At 41.2% G+C, this 19973-nt stretch overlaps 1 protein-coding gene across 3 annotated transcripts in view; it reads right to left on the bottom strand.

Annotated features, from left to right (window-relative positions):
• tns2a (tensin 2a) overlaps window positions 1–19973 on the bottom strand; it is a 175144-nt gene that overhangs the window by 12480 nt on the left and 142691 nt on the right. For all 3 annotated transcript variants that reach the window (XM_062054651.1, XM_062054650.1, XM_062054652.1), the window contains exons 14-20: window positions 17378–17453; window positions 13880–14009; window positions 13675–13740; window positions 10070–10186; window positions 8484–9995; window positions 8245–8410; window positions 4757–5784 (exon numbers count right to left, since the gene is read on the bottom strand). In XM_062054651.1, coding sequence (XP_061910635.1) covers window positions 4757–5784; window positions 8245–8410; window positions 8484–9995; window positions 10070–10186; window positions 13675–13740; window positions 13880–14009; window positions 17378–17453 — 3095 coding nt within the window. The remainder of the gene's footprint in view (window positions 1–4756; window positions 5785–8244; window positions 8411–8483; window positions 9996–10069; window positions 10187–13674; window positions 13741–13879; window positions 14010–17377; window positions 17454–19973) is intronic.

A 19973-nucleotide genomic window follows, 5' to 3' on the forward strand; every position in this document is an offset into this window, starting at 1 on the left:
TCTTTTTAGCCTCAGGGTAAGAGCAAAACCTTTTGTGGGGGGGAAATATGTGGCCTGAGATTCTAAATTCCAGATCATCAGCATGACTTTGTCTGGCGTTTATCAACAAGGATTAACTGCACTTTTTGTCACCTGGCGTCAACAAGGAATGTTAAGAAAAGAACATGTGACCCACATGAACTAAGTGGACCTACATTAAAGCAGTAAGGCAACACTAAATTGGCCCTAGGGTGTGAATGTTGTCAGTCTATCTGTGTTGGCCCTGTGACAAGCGGTAGATTATGGATGCATGGATGGACTACAATGTCAGTTCTTTAGTAGTGAAGGAACTTGTTACTCTTGTGCGTAGACATTGTGTCGTTGCATGTGAAATGTGAAATGGCCACTGAAACGTGGTAATGCCCGTGTGGAGGGGGGCGTGGCCTGCGGGCCTGCCGCGGAACGGGGTGTTGCCAGGACCGGCCTCGAAGACAGCGACAGGTGCGTGGATGGCCCAGGTGGGCCTTGTTATCTAATCACCTGTCGCCTTTATTAGCAGCAGCCGTGATGAGACTAGTAATCAGGGTTGGAGGTGCTGCTGAGCGTACGCAGCAGACGAAGACACTTTGCTGAAAAGCAAAAGCCTCTGCACCTTTTTATGACAATAAGACAGTGTTATACCCTGAAATTCCTGGCTCTCCTGGCAGTGTGTGGTGGTCTGGCTTGTTTGGCGCCAAATGTAGAGGTTGTCCTCTAGTGGGTTCTTCGGACCACCACACACTGCCAGGAGAGCCAGGAATTTCAAGGTATAACACAGTTTTATTTTCATAAACAGGTGCAGAGGCTTTTGCTTTTCAGCAAAGTGTCTTTTTTTTACCATAAAAACAGTACTGCTGTTTTTATGGTTAAAAAAAAAAAGGCAGTTCAGTTGCCAGAATTTTACTGTAAAATGTTATTCGTTTTTTTTACTGTAAATAAAATAAAAAAACCTGCAATTTTACAGTAAAATTTTGGCACCTGAGCTGCCAGTTTGTTTGTGTTTTTACCGCAAATCAACAAATGTAGATTTTCCGGTGTATAACTGTAAATGCCAAAACGGCACCACAGTTTTTTACAGTAAAAAAAAAATACTGTTTTTTTTTCATTTAGAGAAAAATGCTGTAAATTTCACAATTTTACTATGATAAATAATGATAAATGGGTTATACTTGTATAGCACTTTTCTACCTTCAAGGTACTCAAAGCGCTTTGACAGTATTTCCACATTCACCCATTCACACACTGATGGAGGGAGCTGCCATGCAAGGCGCTACCAGCACCCATCAGGAGCAAGGGTGAAGTGTCTTGCCCAAGGACACAACGGATGTGACTTGGATGAAATCTATTACTACTTTTACATTGCACAATTTGATGGATAACTTGCTTTGAAATCATCATTATTAGTAGTATTTATTTCTATTTAAAAAATGGTTTGAATGTTTGATAACAAATGTTTGCATAATTAGACAATATTTAAGCTAACATCATTTGCAATTACACGGAGTATATATATATTTTTTCTCCCAAAATAGAAAGAAATAATACATTTAGTAAGAAAAGTTACAGTACTTTATTAATACATATTATTTCCAGGCTTTTGAGGGCCAAAAAAAATGAAGTGTGTTCTTGAGTATTTTCTTAGTAGCCAGCGAGAAGGTATATTTTTGACGTGACGGATGTAAACAGAGGTCACAACACCGGAAATATATCACCCGAGGGGGCGTGGCTACAGGATAGAGTTGCCAAATCTGAGTTCTTTGCATGCATGTAATACAATTTTACATGACAATGGTAATAATTATTGATGTCCGATAATATCGGCCTACCGATATTATCGGCCGATAAATGCTTTAAAATGTAATATTGGAAATTATCAGTATCGTTTTTTTTATTATTGGTATCGGTATTTTGTAAATATTTTTTTATTAAATCAACATAAAAAACACAAGGTACACTTACAATTAGTGCACCGACCCAAAAAACCTCATTCACACAAAAGGGTTGTTTCTTTCTGTTATTAATATTCTGGTTCCTACATTATATATTAATATATATCAATACAGTCTGCAAGGGATACAGTCCGTAAGCACACATGATTGTGCGTGCTGCTGCTCCACTAATAGTACTAACCTTTAACAGTTAATTTTAGTCATTTTCATTAATTACTAGTTTCTATGTAACTGTTTTTATATTGTTTTACTTTCTTTTTTATTCAAGAAAATGTTTTTAATTTATTTCTTATTTTATTTAATTATTTTTTAAGTAAAGGACCTTATCTTCACCATACCTGGTTGTCCAAATTAGGCATAATAATGTGTTAATACCACGACTGTATGTATCGGTTGATATCGGTATCGGTAATTAAGAGTTGGACAATATCGGGATATCGGATATTGGCAAAAAAGCCATTATCGGACATCCCTGATAATAATGGTAGTACGTTATTTGGTAGAAAAACAAATAGTTGTGTGGTACATTACATGGGACATGTAAGTGTCAAAAAGACAGCCAAAAGAGGTTGGTAGATGAGAATAAATGTAAAGGTAAAATATATTGCAGGAAATGTAGTCTTGATTTTCAAAATTGTATTTTGGGATTTGCGTGGCAGCACTTTGTGCTGATGGAAATGTTCCTCTTTTGTTTTCTCAATTGTCCTCAAAGGATGCTCACATCCCTGAACATTAGAGCTGTACCCTCTCAATGTCCAAATATGAACAGTGGTTTTTACACTCACTATGGTTATGATGCAGGTTTTGTATTGACACTGGAACAGATTATTTCAATGTCTATGACTTCCTATGGTACAAAACCCAAAACCAGTAAAGTTGGCACGTTGTGTAAATGGTAAATAAAAACAGAATACAATGATTTGCAAATCCTTTTCAACTTATATTCAATTGAATAGACTGCAAAGACAAGATATTTAACGTTCAAACTGGTAAACTTTTTCTTTTTGCAAATATTAGCTCATTTGGAATTTGATTCCTGCAACATGTTTTAAAAAAAGCTGGCACAAGTGGCAAAAAAGACTGAGAAAGTTGAGGAATGCTTATCAAACACTTATTTGGAACATCCCACAGGTGAACAGGCTCATTGGGAACAGGTGGGTGCCATGATTGAAATGCTCAGTCATTTCACCTCAAAAATATTTAAAAAAATATTCCTTTATTTTTTTATGTATTTTTTATTTTTTTAATCGGTCCTTTCCAGCCACTCAGGCAAATCTTACCGCAATTCTTATTTGTGACAACTCTTAATCAATTTTTAAAATAAATAAAAAAACATTTTTTATTTTTTTTTAATCGGTCCTCTCCAGCCATTAGGGTTAGGGTTAGGGTTAGGGTTAGGTTTAATCGGTCCTGTCCAGCCACTCAGGCAAATCATTAGGGGTGTCAACATTTTTTTAATTTTTTTTTTAAAGTACCGCAATTCTTATATGTGACAATTCTTAATCAATTCTAAACTTAAAAAAACCAACATTATTTATTCTTTTTATTTTTTTATTTTATTTTTTTTAATCGGTCCTGTTCATCCACTCAGGCAAATCCCTAAGGATGTCAAAAAAATCGATTTTTGAAAGTATCGCCATTCTTATTTGTGACAATTCTTAATCACCTCAAAAATATAAAAAAAAACAATTCCTTTATTTTTTATGTTTTTTTTAATATTTTTTTATCCGTCCTGTCCAGCCACTAGGGGTGTCAAAAAAAAATCATTTTTAAAAAAAAGTACCGCAATTCTTATTTGTGACAATTCTTAATCAATTCTAAACTTAAAAATAAAAACATTATTTTATTTTTTTATTTTTTTACTTTAACTTTTTAAATCGGTCCTGTCCATCCACTCAGGTAAATCATTAGGAGTGTCAAAGAAAAAGAATAATTTTTAAAGTACAGCAATTCTTATTTGTGACAATTCTTAATCAATTCTAAACTTGAAAAAAAAACATTTTTTATTTATTTATTCATTTATTTATTTTTTTTTTTAATCGGTCCTGTCCAGCCACTCAGGCAAATCATTTGGGGTGTCAAAAAAAATAAATAAAATAAAATAAAATAAAAATTTAAAGTACCGCAATTCTTATTTGTGACAACTTTTAATCAATTTTAAATAAAAAAAAACAAACATAATTTTTATTTTATTTTATTTTATTTTTATTTTTTTAATCTGTCCTTTCCAGCCATTAGGGTTAGAGGGCACAAACAAGGATGGGGCGAGGGTCACTAATTTGTCAACTAATGTGTGAGCAAATTGTCCAACAGTTTAAGAACAACATTTCTCAAGCAGCTATTGCAAGGAATTTAGGGATTTCACCATCTACGCTCCGTAATATCATCAAAAGGTTCAGAGAATCTGGAGAAATCACTGCACGCAAGCAGCAATGCCCGTGATTTTCGATCCCTCAGGCGGTAGTGCATCAAAAAGCGACATCAGTGTGTAAAGGATATCACCACATGGACTCAGGAACACTTCAGAAAACCACTGTCAGTAACTACAGTTCGTCACTACATCTGTAAGTGCAAGTTAAAACTCTACTATGCAAAGCGAAAGCCATTTATCAACAACACCCAGAAACGCCGCCGGCTTCGCTGGGCCCGAGGTCATCAAAGATGGACTCATGTAAATTGGACGTGTCCACATTTCAAATCGGCGTGTCTTCCTTCTGTTTTTATTTACGATTTACACAACATGCCAACTTCACTGGTTTTGTAAAAAGGTGTTGTAATAAATGCTTTACCTTGTTCCCTGGAGATGCCGGGCTTGTACCAGAACCTGGAACTATCCTGGACAAACTTCACACTGACTCTATTCCCGTTCTCACGCTCCTCCGACCCGAAAACGTCGTTGTCTTGGGGTGCGATCTCCCCCACTGTGGGCGAGAAGGTGACGTGGTGCTGATGCTGAGCGGTGCCTGACTTCACGGTCTCCGGCCCATCACTGGGTGACCCGGGCTGGGCGGGTGCGTGTCTCTTCTCCGGCAGGGGCGGCTGAGGGTGAGGAAGTGGGATGGAGATGGTGGAGTAGCCGGAGGTGGATGGCGGCTGGAGCTGTGCCGAGGAGTAGCAGTGTCTCTTGTTGCCGTCTATGGCGGGATTGTGCTCCAGGTGGTGGTGGTGGTGGTGAGGGGCATGGTTGGGATGGTGGACTTCAGAGCCACTCATCATGAGCTTTCGACCCAGTGTGGCAAAACCAGGAACTGGGCTATCAGAGACAGGGGAGCCCTCCGTGCTACTTGGTGCAACCTGGACGGAAGCTGCTGGATGTGGAGATGTCGGTGCACTTGTGGTATCTGGGCTGCTTTTGGGGGGTGGTGGAGAACATCCATTGACCTGTGCGTTGGTGGCTTGAGTCTGGCTCGGAGGGTGACACACCGCCTGGGACGCTGAGAACGGCACGGCGGCAGCCTCGGACGGGTGTGGAGTCACCAGGGTGGGAGGTTGGTGGCGGTGGTCCGATGGATGTGAGGCGACAGAGTCCAGACAAATGTTGTGTGTTGATGACGGCGCCACCTGGCTGCAGTGCTGCGGTTGTGTTGTTGAGGGCGGGACGGTCGGCGCGGTGCTGTGGTTGTGGGATTCTGAGTGCGACGGTTTGCCATTCGCCGCATGTGGCGAGGATGAGGAGTCAGTGCTGTTAACTGATGGGATTTCTGAGGACTGCTGGATGATGTTTTCAGAGGAATAATGTCCGTTCTGAGGTTGGGAGGCCACATAGTCACTGCTGATGACTGCTTTACGGACGTCCTGTTCTCTCCCTGGACTGGGACTAAAATAGAGAAATGAAAGTTATCGTTTCATTATTCCTGTCTACAGCTTTTAGAAATATTCACATTTAAAACCCATGAGTGTTTCTAGCAAACAGACAACACAAATGTTAAAAGATGCCTGCCCCCCACCCAGGGAAACCGGGTAGAAACATAGCACACTGTTAGAGCTTAAAGGCCTACTGAAAGCCACTACTAGCGACCACACAGTCTGATAGTTTATATATCAATGATGAAATCTGAACATTGCAACACATGCCAATACGGCCGGGTTAACTTATAAAGTGACATTTTAAATTTCCCGCTAAACTTCCGGTTGAAAACGTCTATGTATGATGACGTATGCGCGTGACGTCAATCGTTGAAACGGAAGTATTGGAACACATTGTATGCAATACAAAAAGCTCTGTTTTCATCTCATAATTCCACAGTATTCTGGACATCTGTGTTGGTGAATCTTTTGCAATTTGTTTAATGAACAATGAAGACTGCAAAGAAGAAAGTTGTAGGTGGGATCGGTGTATTAGCGGCTGGCTGCAGCAACACAACCAGGAGGACTTTGACTTGGATAGCAGACGCGCTATCCGACGCTAGCCGCCGACCGCATTGATGATCGGGTGAAGTCCTTCGTCGCTCCGTCGATCGCTGGAACGCAGGTGAGCACGGGTGTTGATGAGCAGATGAGGGTTGGCTGGCATAGGTGGATAGCTAATGTTTTTCGCATAGCTCTGTGAGGTCCCGTTGCTAAGTTAGCTTCAATGGCGTCGTTAGCAACAGCATAGTTAAGCTTTGCCAGGCTGGAAAGCATTAACCGTGTAGTTACATGTCCATGGTTTAATAGTATTGTTGATCTTCTGTCTATCCTTCCAGTCAGGGGTTTATTTCTTTTGTTTCTATCTGCAGTTAAGCCCGATGCTATCATGTTAGCTCCGTAGCTAAAGTGCTTCACCAATGTATTGTTGTGGAGATAAAAGTCACTGTGAATGTCCATTTCGCGTTCTGGACTCTCATTTTCAAGAGGATATAGTATCCAAGGTGGTTTAAAATACAAATCCGTGATCCACAATAGAAAAAGGAGAGAGTGTGGAATCCAATGAGCCAGCTTGTACCTAAGTTACGGTCAGAGCGAAAAAAGATGCGTCCTGCACTGTACTCTAGTCCTTCACTCTCACGTTCCTCATTCACAAATCTTTCATCCTGGCTCAAATTAATGGGGTAATCGTCACTTTCTCGGTCCGAATCTCTCTCGCTGCTGGTGTAAACAATGTGCAAATGTGAGGAGCCTTTCAACCTTTGACGTCACGCTACTTCCACTACAGGCAAGGCTTTTTTTTATCAGCGACCAAAAGTTGCGAACTTTATCGTCGGTATTCTTTACTAAATCCTTTCAGCAAAAATATGGCAATATCGCAAAATGATCAAGTATGACACATAGAATGGATCTGCTATGCCTGTTTAAATTTTAAAAAATCATTTCAGTAGGCCTTTAACCAATTTTTACCATGCATCCATCCATCTTCTTCCGCTTATCCAAGGTTGGGTCGCGGGGGCAGCAGCCTAAGCAGGGAAGCCCAGACTTCCCTCTCCCCAGCCACTTCGTCCAGCGCTTCCCGGGGGATCCCAAGGCGTTCCCAGGCCAGCCGGGAGACATAGTCTTCCCAACGTGTCCTGGGTCTTTCCCGTGGCCTCTTACCAGTCGGACGTGCCCTAAACACCTCCCTAGGGAGGCGTTCGGGTGGCATCCTGACCAGATGCCCGAACCACCTCATCTGGCTCCTCTCCATGTGGAGGAGCAGTGGCTTTCCTCTGAGTTCCTCCCGGATGACAGAGCTTCTCACCCTATCTCTAAGGGAGAGCCCCACCACCCGGCGGAGGAAACTCATTTCGGCTGCTTGTACCCGTGATCTTGTCCTTTCGGTCATAACCCAAAGCTCATGACCATAGGTGAGGATGGGAACGTAGATCGACCGGTAAATTGAGAGCTTTGCCTTCCGGCTCAGCTCCTTCTTCACCACAACTGATCGATACAGCGTCCGCATTACTGAAGACGCCGCACCGATCCACCTGTCGATCTCACGATCCACTCTTCCCTCACTCGTGAACAAGACTCCGAGGTACTTGAACTCCTCCGCTTGGAGGAGACCCTGCCCTATTTTTTACCAAAACAATGTAAATGGTTAATATAGGCCTCTCACCTTTTTTTATAATAGGCGTTTGTTTTAATGACTATTTAGGCCTACTACGCTACTGTATTTTAATGTTGGTCATCATGGTGGCCAAGTGTTTTGTGATGTAGGACTGGGTGAAAACCACTGCACAAGATAATGTCACATGTTTCTTCTGACACAAGCCAAAAAGCTAGCTTTTTACACATCCATTCAGTTTTTGAAAGTATTCACGCTGGCTGGAGTTTTGTTTAAATATGCGTGTTGGTAAAGACCTAGCCTAAAATCAGGGGATACCTTTCCGGTGTGCGAAGAGGACTGCTAGAGTGGACGGGCGTGGACGGTCCAGACATGTCGGACGGGGTGGAACAAGCACCCTGACCATCTCTGTGGGCCCTCCTGAAGGATCCGTTGGTGATGTGGTCTCTCCAGCCAACACTTTCATTGGAGTTCCGAAGGCCGTCTATAAGCGGAAGTGAACAAACCACAACGTTTAGTCGCAGCAGGAAACAAACACGTACGTCCGCATGACTCACCAGTGTGTGAGTCAGGGCCGTATGACTGCGGCACGTCTGGATGTGGACGGTGGTGGTTGTGGTTATGCTCAGCTGACCCGTTGCTATGGCTGCAGGGCCCCGGTGCGGAGGATGGGGGCAGCGGCGAAGTGGACTCGGACTGGTAGCCCGAGGCGTAGCCCCTGCTCTCGGACGGCGATGGCTGGTACGGTGAACATGGACACGCCTGTCGGGGCGTCTGGTAGCCACTGCTGCTGCTGCTGTACTTGAGGTCGAGGTGGGAATGAGCGTGGGAGCGCGAGGCCTCAGGATACGCGGGGTGGCATGACGGCAAGGGGTCAAAGGTGAAGGCGGGGTGATTGTGACCCTGTGGGCCGTAGGAGGGAGTGACGTCCCTCCTGTGCCAGTAGTCCGCCTCCCTTTCTCTTTCCCACTGAAGCTCCGCCTCCCTGTCGCGCTCCCAAGGGAGGGACAACTCCCGGCCTCGTCTCTCCCAGTGGATCTCCGAGCTTCCCCCTCTTCGTAGGCCCGCCTCCCTCTGCTGAAGCTCCGCCTCTCGGTCCCAGTGGAAACTGTCGCCGCGGTCGAGCCTCAAGCCGTGATAGGCCGCCGCTTCTTCTCTCCTGATGCTGCAGTCCCTGCACAGGCAGCCAGGGGGCGGCAGCCCGTCCATTAGCATTATGTCGTGGTAGGGCGCGTTGGCGGTGGACTTGGCGTGCGGATGGTGGTGGCTGTGAGGCGGAGGAAGATGATGGTAGGTGCCATAGTCATCCTCTCGGTAGCAGAGGCGAGACGGTGCGGACGGAGGGTGGTGATGGGCGTGGCTGTGGGCGTCAAGGGAAGGGTAGGGGCAGTGGTGCCGTGACGACGGGGCCTCCGAGTAGGAGCGGTGCAGGAAGTGTTGCTGGTTGCTCTGGCGATCCCACACCAGATCCGGAGGTGGGAGAGAGTGCTGCGGATGTGGACTGTAGTGCTGGCACAGGTCCATGTGTGAGGGCGGGGCAGCCGGGTTGGGGCTGTGAGAAGGAGTCGCCCGGTGGTGCCCGTTGGTACCGGGCGCCCGATCAAGGCAGTAACCATTGGGCATAAGGAGAGTGCGGTCACACCCGGGTTCCGCACATCGCTGGGACCGGTATCCTGCCCGGCAGGAACAGGACCGACTCAGCCCGGGCGTCTCGTTCCGTTCTGAAGGCGAGGAATCGCCGTCATCTAAGATGGCCGTCTCTCGCTCTGCATCCCTGCTTCCCTCTATGCCTCCCAGGAGACGCTCCAGCTCCTCTCGCTCCTGCCTGGTCGGAGGCGGTGGACGTATGGGGTCTTCGTGGTGGTCCGGGTGCATGAATGACTGGTTGAAAGGGCTGGAATGGGCTGAGAGGGCGGAGTCGGAACGTTGAGGGAGGAAGTGATCGGGTCTATCCTCCGCTCCGGGGCTGCTGCCGTTGGTTGATGAGAGAGAACCAGAACTTTGACCGCGACGCTTCTTTATCTGAGCGTAGAGACTTCCATCTACAGGACCTCTGGTGTGGGCGATGTCTGTCACCAACACAGAAACTTTTGTCACCTTTTCATTCGTGGTCTCACACAGCTGAGACACGGTCATGTTTTACCCTCAAGACTGTCCTGGTATCTCTGGTTGAAGTTCTCGTAAGAATCCCAGCGAACGACTGGGTCCGCCGTGTTGTAATCCACCGTGACAGCCGGGTCGTTTTTGTGGTACTCGCGCCCTGCGGGGAGACCAACACTTGAAATTCATGTCCTGCGATCAAGTTAATCAAATTGACAAGAGAAACCATCGGCCAGGGCTGCAACGATTAGTATACATTGTCGACTATATAAATTGTCGGCGACAAATATATTTGTCAACAAAGGTCGTGATGTCACGACTCGTGTTTTTACGGACGCACTTCCACTACTCGCAGAAGTGAAAACATGTAAAGTTCTCTTATTCTTGTTAAAATCATAAAAATCTTGCTCATTTTGCAAAGCGGACCTTGTTTTTATGACAATGCATCTGTGTTATGCGAGCATTCGAAGCAGAGACATGATGTCGGACATTAGTGAGAGGAAGTTGTGTGAAAAGCATGTGGTGCCCAAGACGAGACTTAAAACCAAGAGAGACAGGGCCTTCTCTGTGGTCGGCCCTAAGCTCTGGAACATTCTGCCCCTCCATGTTCCAACTGCTCCCACTGTGGATCGTTTTAAGTCTCGTCTTAAGACCCACTTTTATTCTCTGGCTTTTAACACTACGTGAGTTGTGTGGTCTTCTGTGTTTTTACATTTGGATTTCTATTTATTGTTTTAATTGGTTTTACCCTTTAAAATCGTTTTTAATCATATGTATTTTTATATTGGTTTTATATTTATTTTTGTTTTTATTCAGTTATTGGTGGAGCTAAGGACACTATTTGAATATTGTTTTTAATATTGTTGTGCAGCACTTTGGAAACATTGTTGTTGTTTAAATGTACTATATAATTACCGTAATTTCCGGACTATAAGCCGCACCTGACTATAAGCCGCGCCAGCTAAATTTAGGGGAAAATACAGATTGCTCCATATATAAGCCGCACCCGACTATAAGCCGCAGGGTTTTGATGTGTAATTAGCGTAGTATATAGGGGTTCCTGCTACCACGGAGGGGATTGTCGGGACAGAGATGACTGTTTGGGAACACAAAGCGTCCCATTTATTAACAATAAATCTTTCAATCATTCAATCAAACTTTCACATCTTTGACATGGCGAACAGCATTCGTGCAGAGTACAAATAATACAACGGTGCAAAGTAATACAAAGTGCTCGCCTGTACGTTATCAAAATAACCAGCCTACCGGTATATGAAAAGTCAGTCTTTAATCATTGTGTCATCGTCTTCCTCCTGCGTACTAAAACCACCCAAATCCTCTTCGTCGGTGTCGGAGAAGAACAGGCTGCATATAAGCCGCACCCTTGTATAAGCCTCTGACCAGAACGAGGGGAAAAAGTAGCGGCTTATAGTCCGGAAATTACGGTACATTGGATTGGATTGGATTGAAAAATAGATTTAACTATCTTTTTAGCCAAAGTCAGTCAGCTAAACTTTTTTCAAGTACTTTTTAAAGCAGCCTCAATTTGCAATGCCGTTAAAAATGGCAAATTGACAAACGCGAACCGTGCACACACACACACACACACACACACACACACACACACAGACCGACAGGCACCAATGCAGGGGTATCATAAGATTCAACATACAATCTATTAAATAGCCAACGTTTTAAATCTATTAAATAGCCAACGTTTTAATAATTAATCAAATATATAATTCTACACATTGAGTCTATTAGAGTGCTAAAACTGCCAAGAGTTCATCAATAGTCAATATACTAGTGTGCAGCTTTTTAAACATCACAAAATGCTTTTCTTTTGGAGGAAGTTAGACTTTGTGGTTTGTTTTCATTGCTGCCATTTTAACTTTTTTTTATATACATAAAGCACAAAAAGCAGCACAGTTACAGTATAAATAAATATTTATGAATGAATTAGTCATCTTTGTTGTTCATAAGCACATGCCTAAAATAATTGAAGATACATTTAAAAGTTGATAGAAAAACTACAGCCATTAAATATGTGTACGCTTTATTATCCGACTAATCGTTCAGATAGTCGTTGACTAATCGACTATGAAAATAATCGTTAGTTGCAGGATTTACCAGACCACTACGTACTAATCAGTACAGTGTTTCCCACACATTCATTTATTTGTGGCGGCCCGCCACGAAAGAATTACGTCCGCCACAAATTTAAAAAAATTTTTTTTTTTTTTTTTTTGTCCTGTCCAGCTTCTCAGGCAAATCATATAGTTGATGTAGATGCCCATATAGGCTGTTCACATTTACTTTACAAAAGAGAAGTGTAGGATACTTCTCTTGTTGCCTTATTTGTATTTGACCACTACTGTTTTCTGTTTATTTGTTACTGACTGTGGCAGGACACCTCTGCCTCTGTTTCACTTTATGTTGCTGGTAAATAATATGGTTGTAGTAGTAGGCTAAAGTTAAATTATTTAGTATGCACTAATTAAAGGGGCAGAGCTTTAAGAGACATTTTAGCTTTTATATTTTATAAGATATATTTTTTGTAAGAACCACAATTAATAAATATATTTCAGTGAATAACTTATTATTCAAATCTGTATATAAATATGTACATAAAGTGTTGTAATTATATTGTAAAATGGATGGATGGACGTTTAAAACAAAACTGTTATTATTAATTAGTAAGTATACATTTTTTGAGCCTTTTTAGAGAAAATCATATCATTGTAGTAAATTATGCAAATTACTCAATGATGTCATGGTGACCACGCCCCCACCGCCACAGGTATCTTGGCAGTTTATGGGAAACACTGCAGTAGGGATCAATCGGCCACCGATCAATATCGGCTGACTTGCTTTGAAAAAGTATGTGGTCGCCAGTGTTATATTTATGCCTTTTAATCACAAACGTTGATCCGCTCCGGCTGAATATTTATTTTTAGTCCCCAAACTTGACGAGCGGCTAGCAGCTGTCTGTGTCCCATACACCTCCATTACGACAAATATGCTCAATATCTTGAGTATCATTACCACTGGGGGACAAGGCTAAATATGTCTTTAAGCTAACTGCGAAACTATCTTAAAACGACACCAAGAAAAAGGTGCTCAGTATAGTTTAAGAAGTGTAGATGGAAGCACATCAAAATGAATCTATTGAAAATGAGAATTTTTTTTTTTTTTTTTTTTTGTCATAAAGAAATACAATCATGTGTGCTTACGGACTGTATCCCTGTAGGCTGTATTAATTTGTATTGATTTATAATGTATATATTGTGTTTTTTATGTTGATTTAATTTTAAAAAAAAAAAAACAATTTTTTTTTTTTTTTTTAATTTCTTGTGCGGCCCGGTACCAATCGGTGGTTGGGGACCACTGATTTACACAACCGTCCCTTTTCCCGTCTAAAACATGCCAGACCAGGATCCATCAAACCACATCAGAGCCGAACTAAACCGTGGCAATGTGGCGTTAGTTACCAAACGACGACACCAGATGTGATACTGACGATACATGCGTCGTCAGGGGATGTGTGATAATTCATCACGAAGACAAAATGGACACTGACGTTTCCCTTTACAAACAATCTTTGAGGTTTTTACATCGAAGTGCTTCCCAATAATGAAGTGCACCCACCTTTGATCTTCTCAGGTCCGGTGGAGAAGACAAACTCCACGGTGGCGTCAGATGGAAAACGCTCATCTTGGTGGGGTGGGGGGGGGGGGATGAACAGGAAACACAAATATTCAACGCTAAGTTAGACCACGTGGAGTAGCTGTCGTATTGTGTGATATAATATTGACGTTGCGGTAACAAATCACCGCACAAGTTCTTAACACACCCGTGCAAGCTCCGTCCAGTTCTCCTTTGCCGAACCAGAGCTGTGCTCCGTGGATGGTGCAGGTGTGGAACTGCAGCCTGAACACCGTGTCCCTGTCAGCAGTCTGGGCTCGCCTGTGGTAGCATTTCACCTGCGGGGGCAGCAGAGAGTGAGGAGCAGTGTTGGGACTAACGCGTTACAAAGTGACGCCGTTATTTTCGGCGGGAACTAGTAATCTAACGCGTAATTTTTTATTCTCAGTAACTCGGTTACCGTTACTACATGATGCGTTACTGCGTTATTTTACGTTGTTTTTTATGTAGTATCGACGAGAAACAGAAGAATTGAGTGTGTTTTATTGGAGCGCTGCGGTGTCGTCCTTCTGTGTCACAAGGAAAAGAAAAGGTGTGCTTTGTGTGGGTGGGGGCTCCCAGACCGTAGTGGAGGGGCGCAGGGGAGACGTTCCTCCAGGGTCTATGTACTTGGGGGCTAACAACCTTCACTTTACCCGGCAGTGGGTCTTTACAGCTGAGGGTGAACGACGAGGCCGGCCGTTTGTTGCAACTTTGTGACTTTATTGGACGCAGCCATCCACTGTTGCCGCTCGCTCGCCTCTCTCGCCCACTCACTCACCTCACATGCTGTCATGTCTTAAAGGGCCACACACACACATACGCTACTCTCATAACAACTAACAAGACATCTTACAACACAAGCAATACCAAACTATTAATGGATTTAAACTATTATACAAACATGGGATCTGGTTCAAATATAGAGATGAGGGTCTTTAATTTGACCTGCTGCTATACTCTGTCTCAAAGTGTTCAATGTTTCCTTACCATTATTGCTATGTTGTCTATTACCATTATTGCTATGTTGTCTATTACCATTATTGCTATGTTGTCTATTACCATTATTGCTATGTTGTCTATTACCTTTATTGCTATGTTGTCTATTACCATTGTTGCTATGTTGTCTATTACCATAGTTGCTATGTTGTCTATTACCATTATTGCTATGTTGTCTATTACCATTATTGCTATGTTGTCTATTACCATTATTGCTATGTTGTCTATTACCATTATTGCTATGTTGTCTATTACCATTATTGCTATGTTGTCTATTACCTTTATTGCTATGTTGTCTATTACCATTATTGCTATGTTGTCTATTACCTTTATTGCTATGTTGTCTAGTACCATTGTTGCTATGTTGTCTATTACCATTATTGCTATGTTGTCTATTACCATTATTGCTATGTTGTCTATTACCATTATTGCTATGTTGTCTATTACCATTATTGCTATGTTGTCTATTACCTTTATTGCTATGTTGTCTATTACCATTATTGCTATGTTGTCTATTACCTTTATTGCTATGTTGTCTAGTACCATTGTTGCTATGTTGTCTATTACCATTATTGCTATGTTGTCTATTACCATTATTGCTATGTTGTCTATTACCATTATTGCTATGTTGTCTATTACCATTATTGCTATGTTGTCTATTACCATTATTGCTATGTTGTCTATTACCTTTATTGCTATGTTGTCTATTACCATTATTGCTATGTTGTCTATTACCTTTATTGCTATGTTGTCTAGTACCATTGTTGCTATGTTGTCTATTACCATTATTGCTATGTTGTCTATTACCATTATTGCTATGTTGTCTATTACCATTGTTGCTATGTTGTCTATTACCATTATTGCTATGTTGTCTATTACCATTATTGCTATGTTGTCTATTACCATTATTGCTATGTTGTCTATTACTTTTACCATTATTGCTATGTTGTCTATTACCATTATTGCTATGTTGTCTATTACCATTATTGCTATGTTGTCTATTACATTATTGTTATGTTGTCTATTACCATTATTGCTATGTTGTCTATTACCATTGCTGCTATGTTGTCTATTACCATTATTGCTATGTTGTCTATTACCATTATTGCTATGTTGTCTATTACCATTATTGCTATGTTGTCTATTACCATTGTTGCTATGTTGTCTATTACCATTATTGCTATGATGTCTATTACCATTATTGCTATGTTGTCTATTACCATTATTGCTATTATGTCTATTACCATTGTTGGTATGTTGTCTATTACCATTGTTGCTATGTTGTCTATTACCATTGTTGCTATGTTGTCTATTACCATTGTTGCTATGTTGTCTATTACCATTGTTGCTATGTTGTCTATTACCATTATTGCTATGTTATCTATTACCATTATTGATATGATGTCTATTACCATTATTGCTATGTTGTCTATTACCATTATTGCTATGTTGTCTATTACCATTATTGCTATGTTGTCTATTACCATTATTGCTATGTTGTCTATTACCATTATTGCTATGTTGTCTATTACCATTATTGCTATGTTGTCTATTACCATTATTGCTATGTTGTCTATTACCATTATTGCTATGTTGTCTATTACCATTATTGCTATGTTGTCTATTACCATTATTGCTATGTTGTCTATTACCATTATTGCTATGTTGTCTATTACAATTATTGCTGTTGTCTATTACAATTATTGCTATGTTGTCTATTACCATTGCTGCTATGTTGTCTATTACCATTATTGCTATGTTGTCTATTACCATTGTTGCTATGTTGTCTATTACCATTATTGCTATGATGTCTATTACCATTATTGCTATGTTGTCTATTACCATTGCTGCTATGTTGTCTATTACCATTGTTGCTATGTTGTCTATTACCATTATTGCTATGTTGTCTATTACCATTATTGCTATGTTGTCTATTACCATTGTTGCTATGTTGTCTATTACCATTATTGCTATGTTGTCTATTACCATTATTGCTATGTTGTCTATTACCATTGTTGCTATGATGTCTATTACCATTATTGCTATGTTGTCTATTACCATTATTGCTATGTTGTCTATTACCATTGTTGGTATATTCATTCTTCCTACATTGTTGATACAAATGATTGTTACAGTGTAATAATGATTGTTACCTATGGTAATGCCACTATGATACAACATGTGTATTATAATCGTTGAACAAAGTGAGAGTGAAACTCATGTGAATGGAGAACTGGGGGTGGGATTAAATAAGTTATCTTCTTGCCAATCCCTTTCAGGCAAAACTGGACAATAATGCACTATAATAATTTATATTATTATGTTTTGTCAACTTGTACGTCTTTGTCATTGCCTGAAATAAATAAATAAATGAAGAAAAAAAAAAAGAATGAAAATTGAGGCAAATTTAATTCTGTCTGTTTGATTGTTTGCTTCTTGTCCTGTTTAATAGATGTTCAGTGTTTGAACCTGACAGATACACACATGATTAGAATTATAAACGCACAGATTGAGATACGCATTTGCAAATAATTGAGCTCCAATAATATCCTGTAGTTTATTATTACAACAGAGATCCAAGCACAGCCTGCAGACTTCCCTTCATAGTTAATGTTTCAGATAAAGTCACGATATCACCCGTGCTCCTTTGTCATTGCCTGCCACTCACCATGATGTCACCTTTAAGGAGCAGCGCTGGTTCGATGGTCACGCACAGTCGCCTTCCCCCGCTTCCTTGAAGGTCACTGTAGACCAAACACAACACAAACAAGTCAGATGACTAGACATTGCAAGATAGCCTGGAGGATGTTCCTGTTCTGTTTCTTTTGTCCCTTTGCAGAGGATATTCAATTATGACTCAGTATCAGACTTTACAATTCGTAGCACTGTGATAAAACATAGAAAGGTGGAGGTGGCCGTTAAATACAAAAATTACCGTTAGCGACGTGCTGATCATTTTTGTGGAAAAGTATGTGAAAAGTATGCAATCGCCATTGCCGATGAATGTATTTTCCCTCTAGCTGACTACTTATATTTAGTTCCCTGGCTGAAAAGCAGCTAGCAGCTAATTACAATCGCGGTCAAAAGTTGACATACACTTGTAAAGAACTTAATGTCATGGCTGTCTTGTCACTTAAGCAAATAGCAACTGTGATCCATCTCACAATTAGGGCTGCAACTAACGATTCATTTGATAATCGATTATTACTTCGATTAATCGATTAATAATCGGATAAAAGAGACAAACTACATTTCTATCCTTTCCAGTATTTTATTGAAAAAAATCAGCATACTGGCACCATACTTATTTGGATTATTGTTTCTCAGCTGTTTGTACATGTTGCAGTTTATAAATAAAGGTTTATAAAAAATAAATAAATTTGAAAAAAAAAAAAATTGCCTCTGCGCATAGCATAGATCAGGGGTCGGCAACCCGCGGCTCCGGAGCCGCATGCGGCTCCTTGACCACTCTGATGCGGCTCAGCTACATACATGCCGACCCCCCCGATTTTCCCAGGAGATTGATGGATCTCAGTGTCTCTCATAAATTACTCCCAGGGATGAAATAATCCTATTTACACTCTAATTACTAAATAAAGGGCGTGCCCTAATTACACTGCAGTAATTGTCCTCTGTAGCATTTACATATATCGTGCCAGTCAAGCCACATGTTGCATGTTGTTATTACTTGCACACACAGGAGACAGCAAAGCATACTTAGTCATCAGCCACACAGCTTACACTGACGGTAGCCGTATCAAACAACTTTAACATTGTTACGTTACAAATATGCGCCACACTGTGAACCCACACCAAAAAAGAATGAAAAACACATTTCTGGAGAACATCCCACCGTAACACAACATAAACACAACACAATCATTACCCAGAATCCCATGCAGCCCTAACTCTTCCGGTCTACATTATACACCCCCGCTACCACCAAATCCCCCCACACATCAACCCCCCCCCCCCCTCTCCGTGCGTTGGTTGAGCGGAAGAGTTAGGGCTGCATGGGATTCTGGGTATTGGTACCGTCACTGTAAGATGTGTGGCTGCTGAGTTAGTACGCCTTCCTGTCACTTATGTGAGCAAGCTAAAATTGCATTCTACATGTGGTCGAGCAGGTACACTGTTAGGGCAGACTGTAGAGGGCGCCAAATGCAGTGTCATCACGCTCGGGAAAAGTGAGAGGGTTGGCAAGTATGACGCTATCAAGCGCCATTAGTTCAAAACTCGCGGGCTGCACTAACATCAAATTTCCACTTTAAAGTGCGTGCCGGTGCGTGTGTCGGAGACCCCTGGTTAACATAGCACAAAGCATTTAAGCTTTGTATGCAGTGTTTTTCATTTAAAAAATTTTTTTGTGGCTCCCATTACTTTCTTTAATTTGTGAAACTTGCCAAAATGGCTCTTTGAGTGGTAAAGGTTGCCGACCCCTGGCATAGATCCAACGAATCGATGACTAAATTAATCGCCAACTATTTTTATAATCGATTTAATCTATTAGTTGTTGCAGCCCTACTCACAATATGAGCCTGTTTTGGCATAAATCATGGACATATGTGTGCCGTCTTAAAGTCTTAAGTGGACATTGTAAAGTTACATTACATCCTTCATTAAATGCCATCACTGCTTATATATACACTGCAAAAAGTGAAATCTAAGTAAGATGAAATATGTCAAATAAGGGTGATATTTGCTTATTTTCTGTCTGATAAGATCATTCTTCTCACTAAGCAGATTTTATGTTAGAGTGTTTTACTTGTTTTAAGGGTTTTGCTCCTAAATGATCTCAGTAAGATATTACAGCTGAGATTTGATGAGCTATATTGAGTAAAATATAGGTCCTGGTGTTCCTGGGATTAAAGGCGCTCAGTCGTCCATTTTTTTTTTTTTCGATTTTCAAAAATGTATTTATATTTAATTTACAGTAATATGCTGTAAAAAATTACAATACAATTTTGGCAACTGAGCCTGCCATTTTTTTCTGTCAAATATATATATTTTTAACAGTGTTGTGAAAAAATTATCAAATGCATATAGGCAACCAAGTAATAATATCATGAGGCGAATCCTTATGCATTTATATTCATACAAGCGGCTGTAATTGCGATGTGGCCCTCAATGAAAAGGAGTGTGACACCCTTGCAATACAGGGAGAGTACACTGCAACAAGTCCGTGTTCAAAAACAAGAGGGAAAAAACAAAACAAATGAGGGGTATTTTATTTGAACTAAGCAAAATTATCTGCCAATAGAACA

This window comes from Entelurus aequoreus, linkage group LG07 (assembly GCF_033978785.1).
Source record: "Entelurus aequoreus isolate RoL-2023_Sb linkage group LG07, RoL_Eaeq_v1.1, whole genome shotgun sequence".
Classification (NCBI taxonomy): domain Eukaryota; kingdom Metazoa; phylum Chordata; class Actinopteri; order Syngnathiformes; family Syngnathidae; genus Entelurus; species Entelurus aequoreus.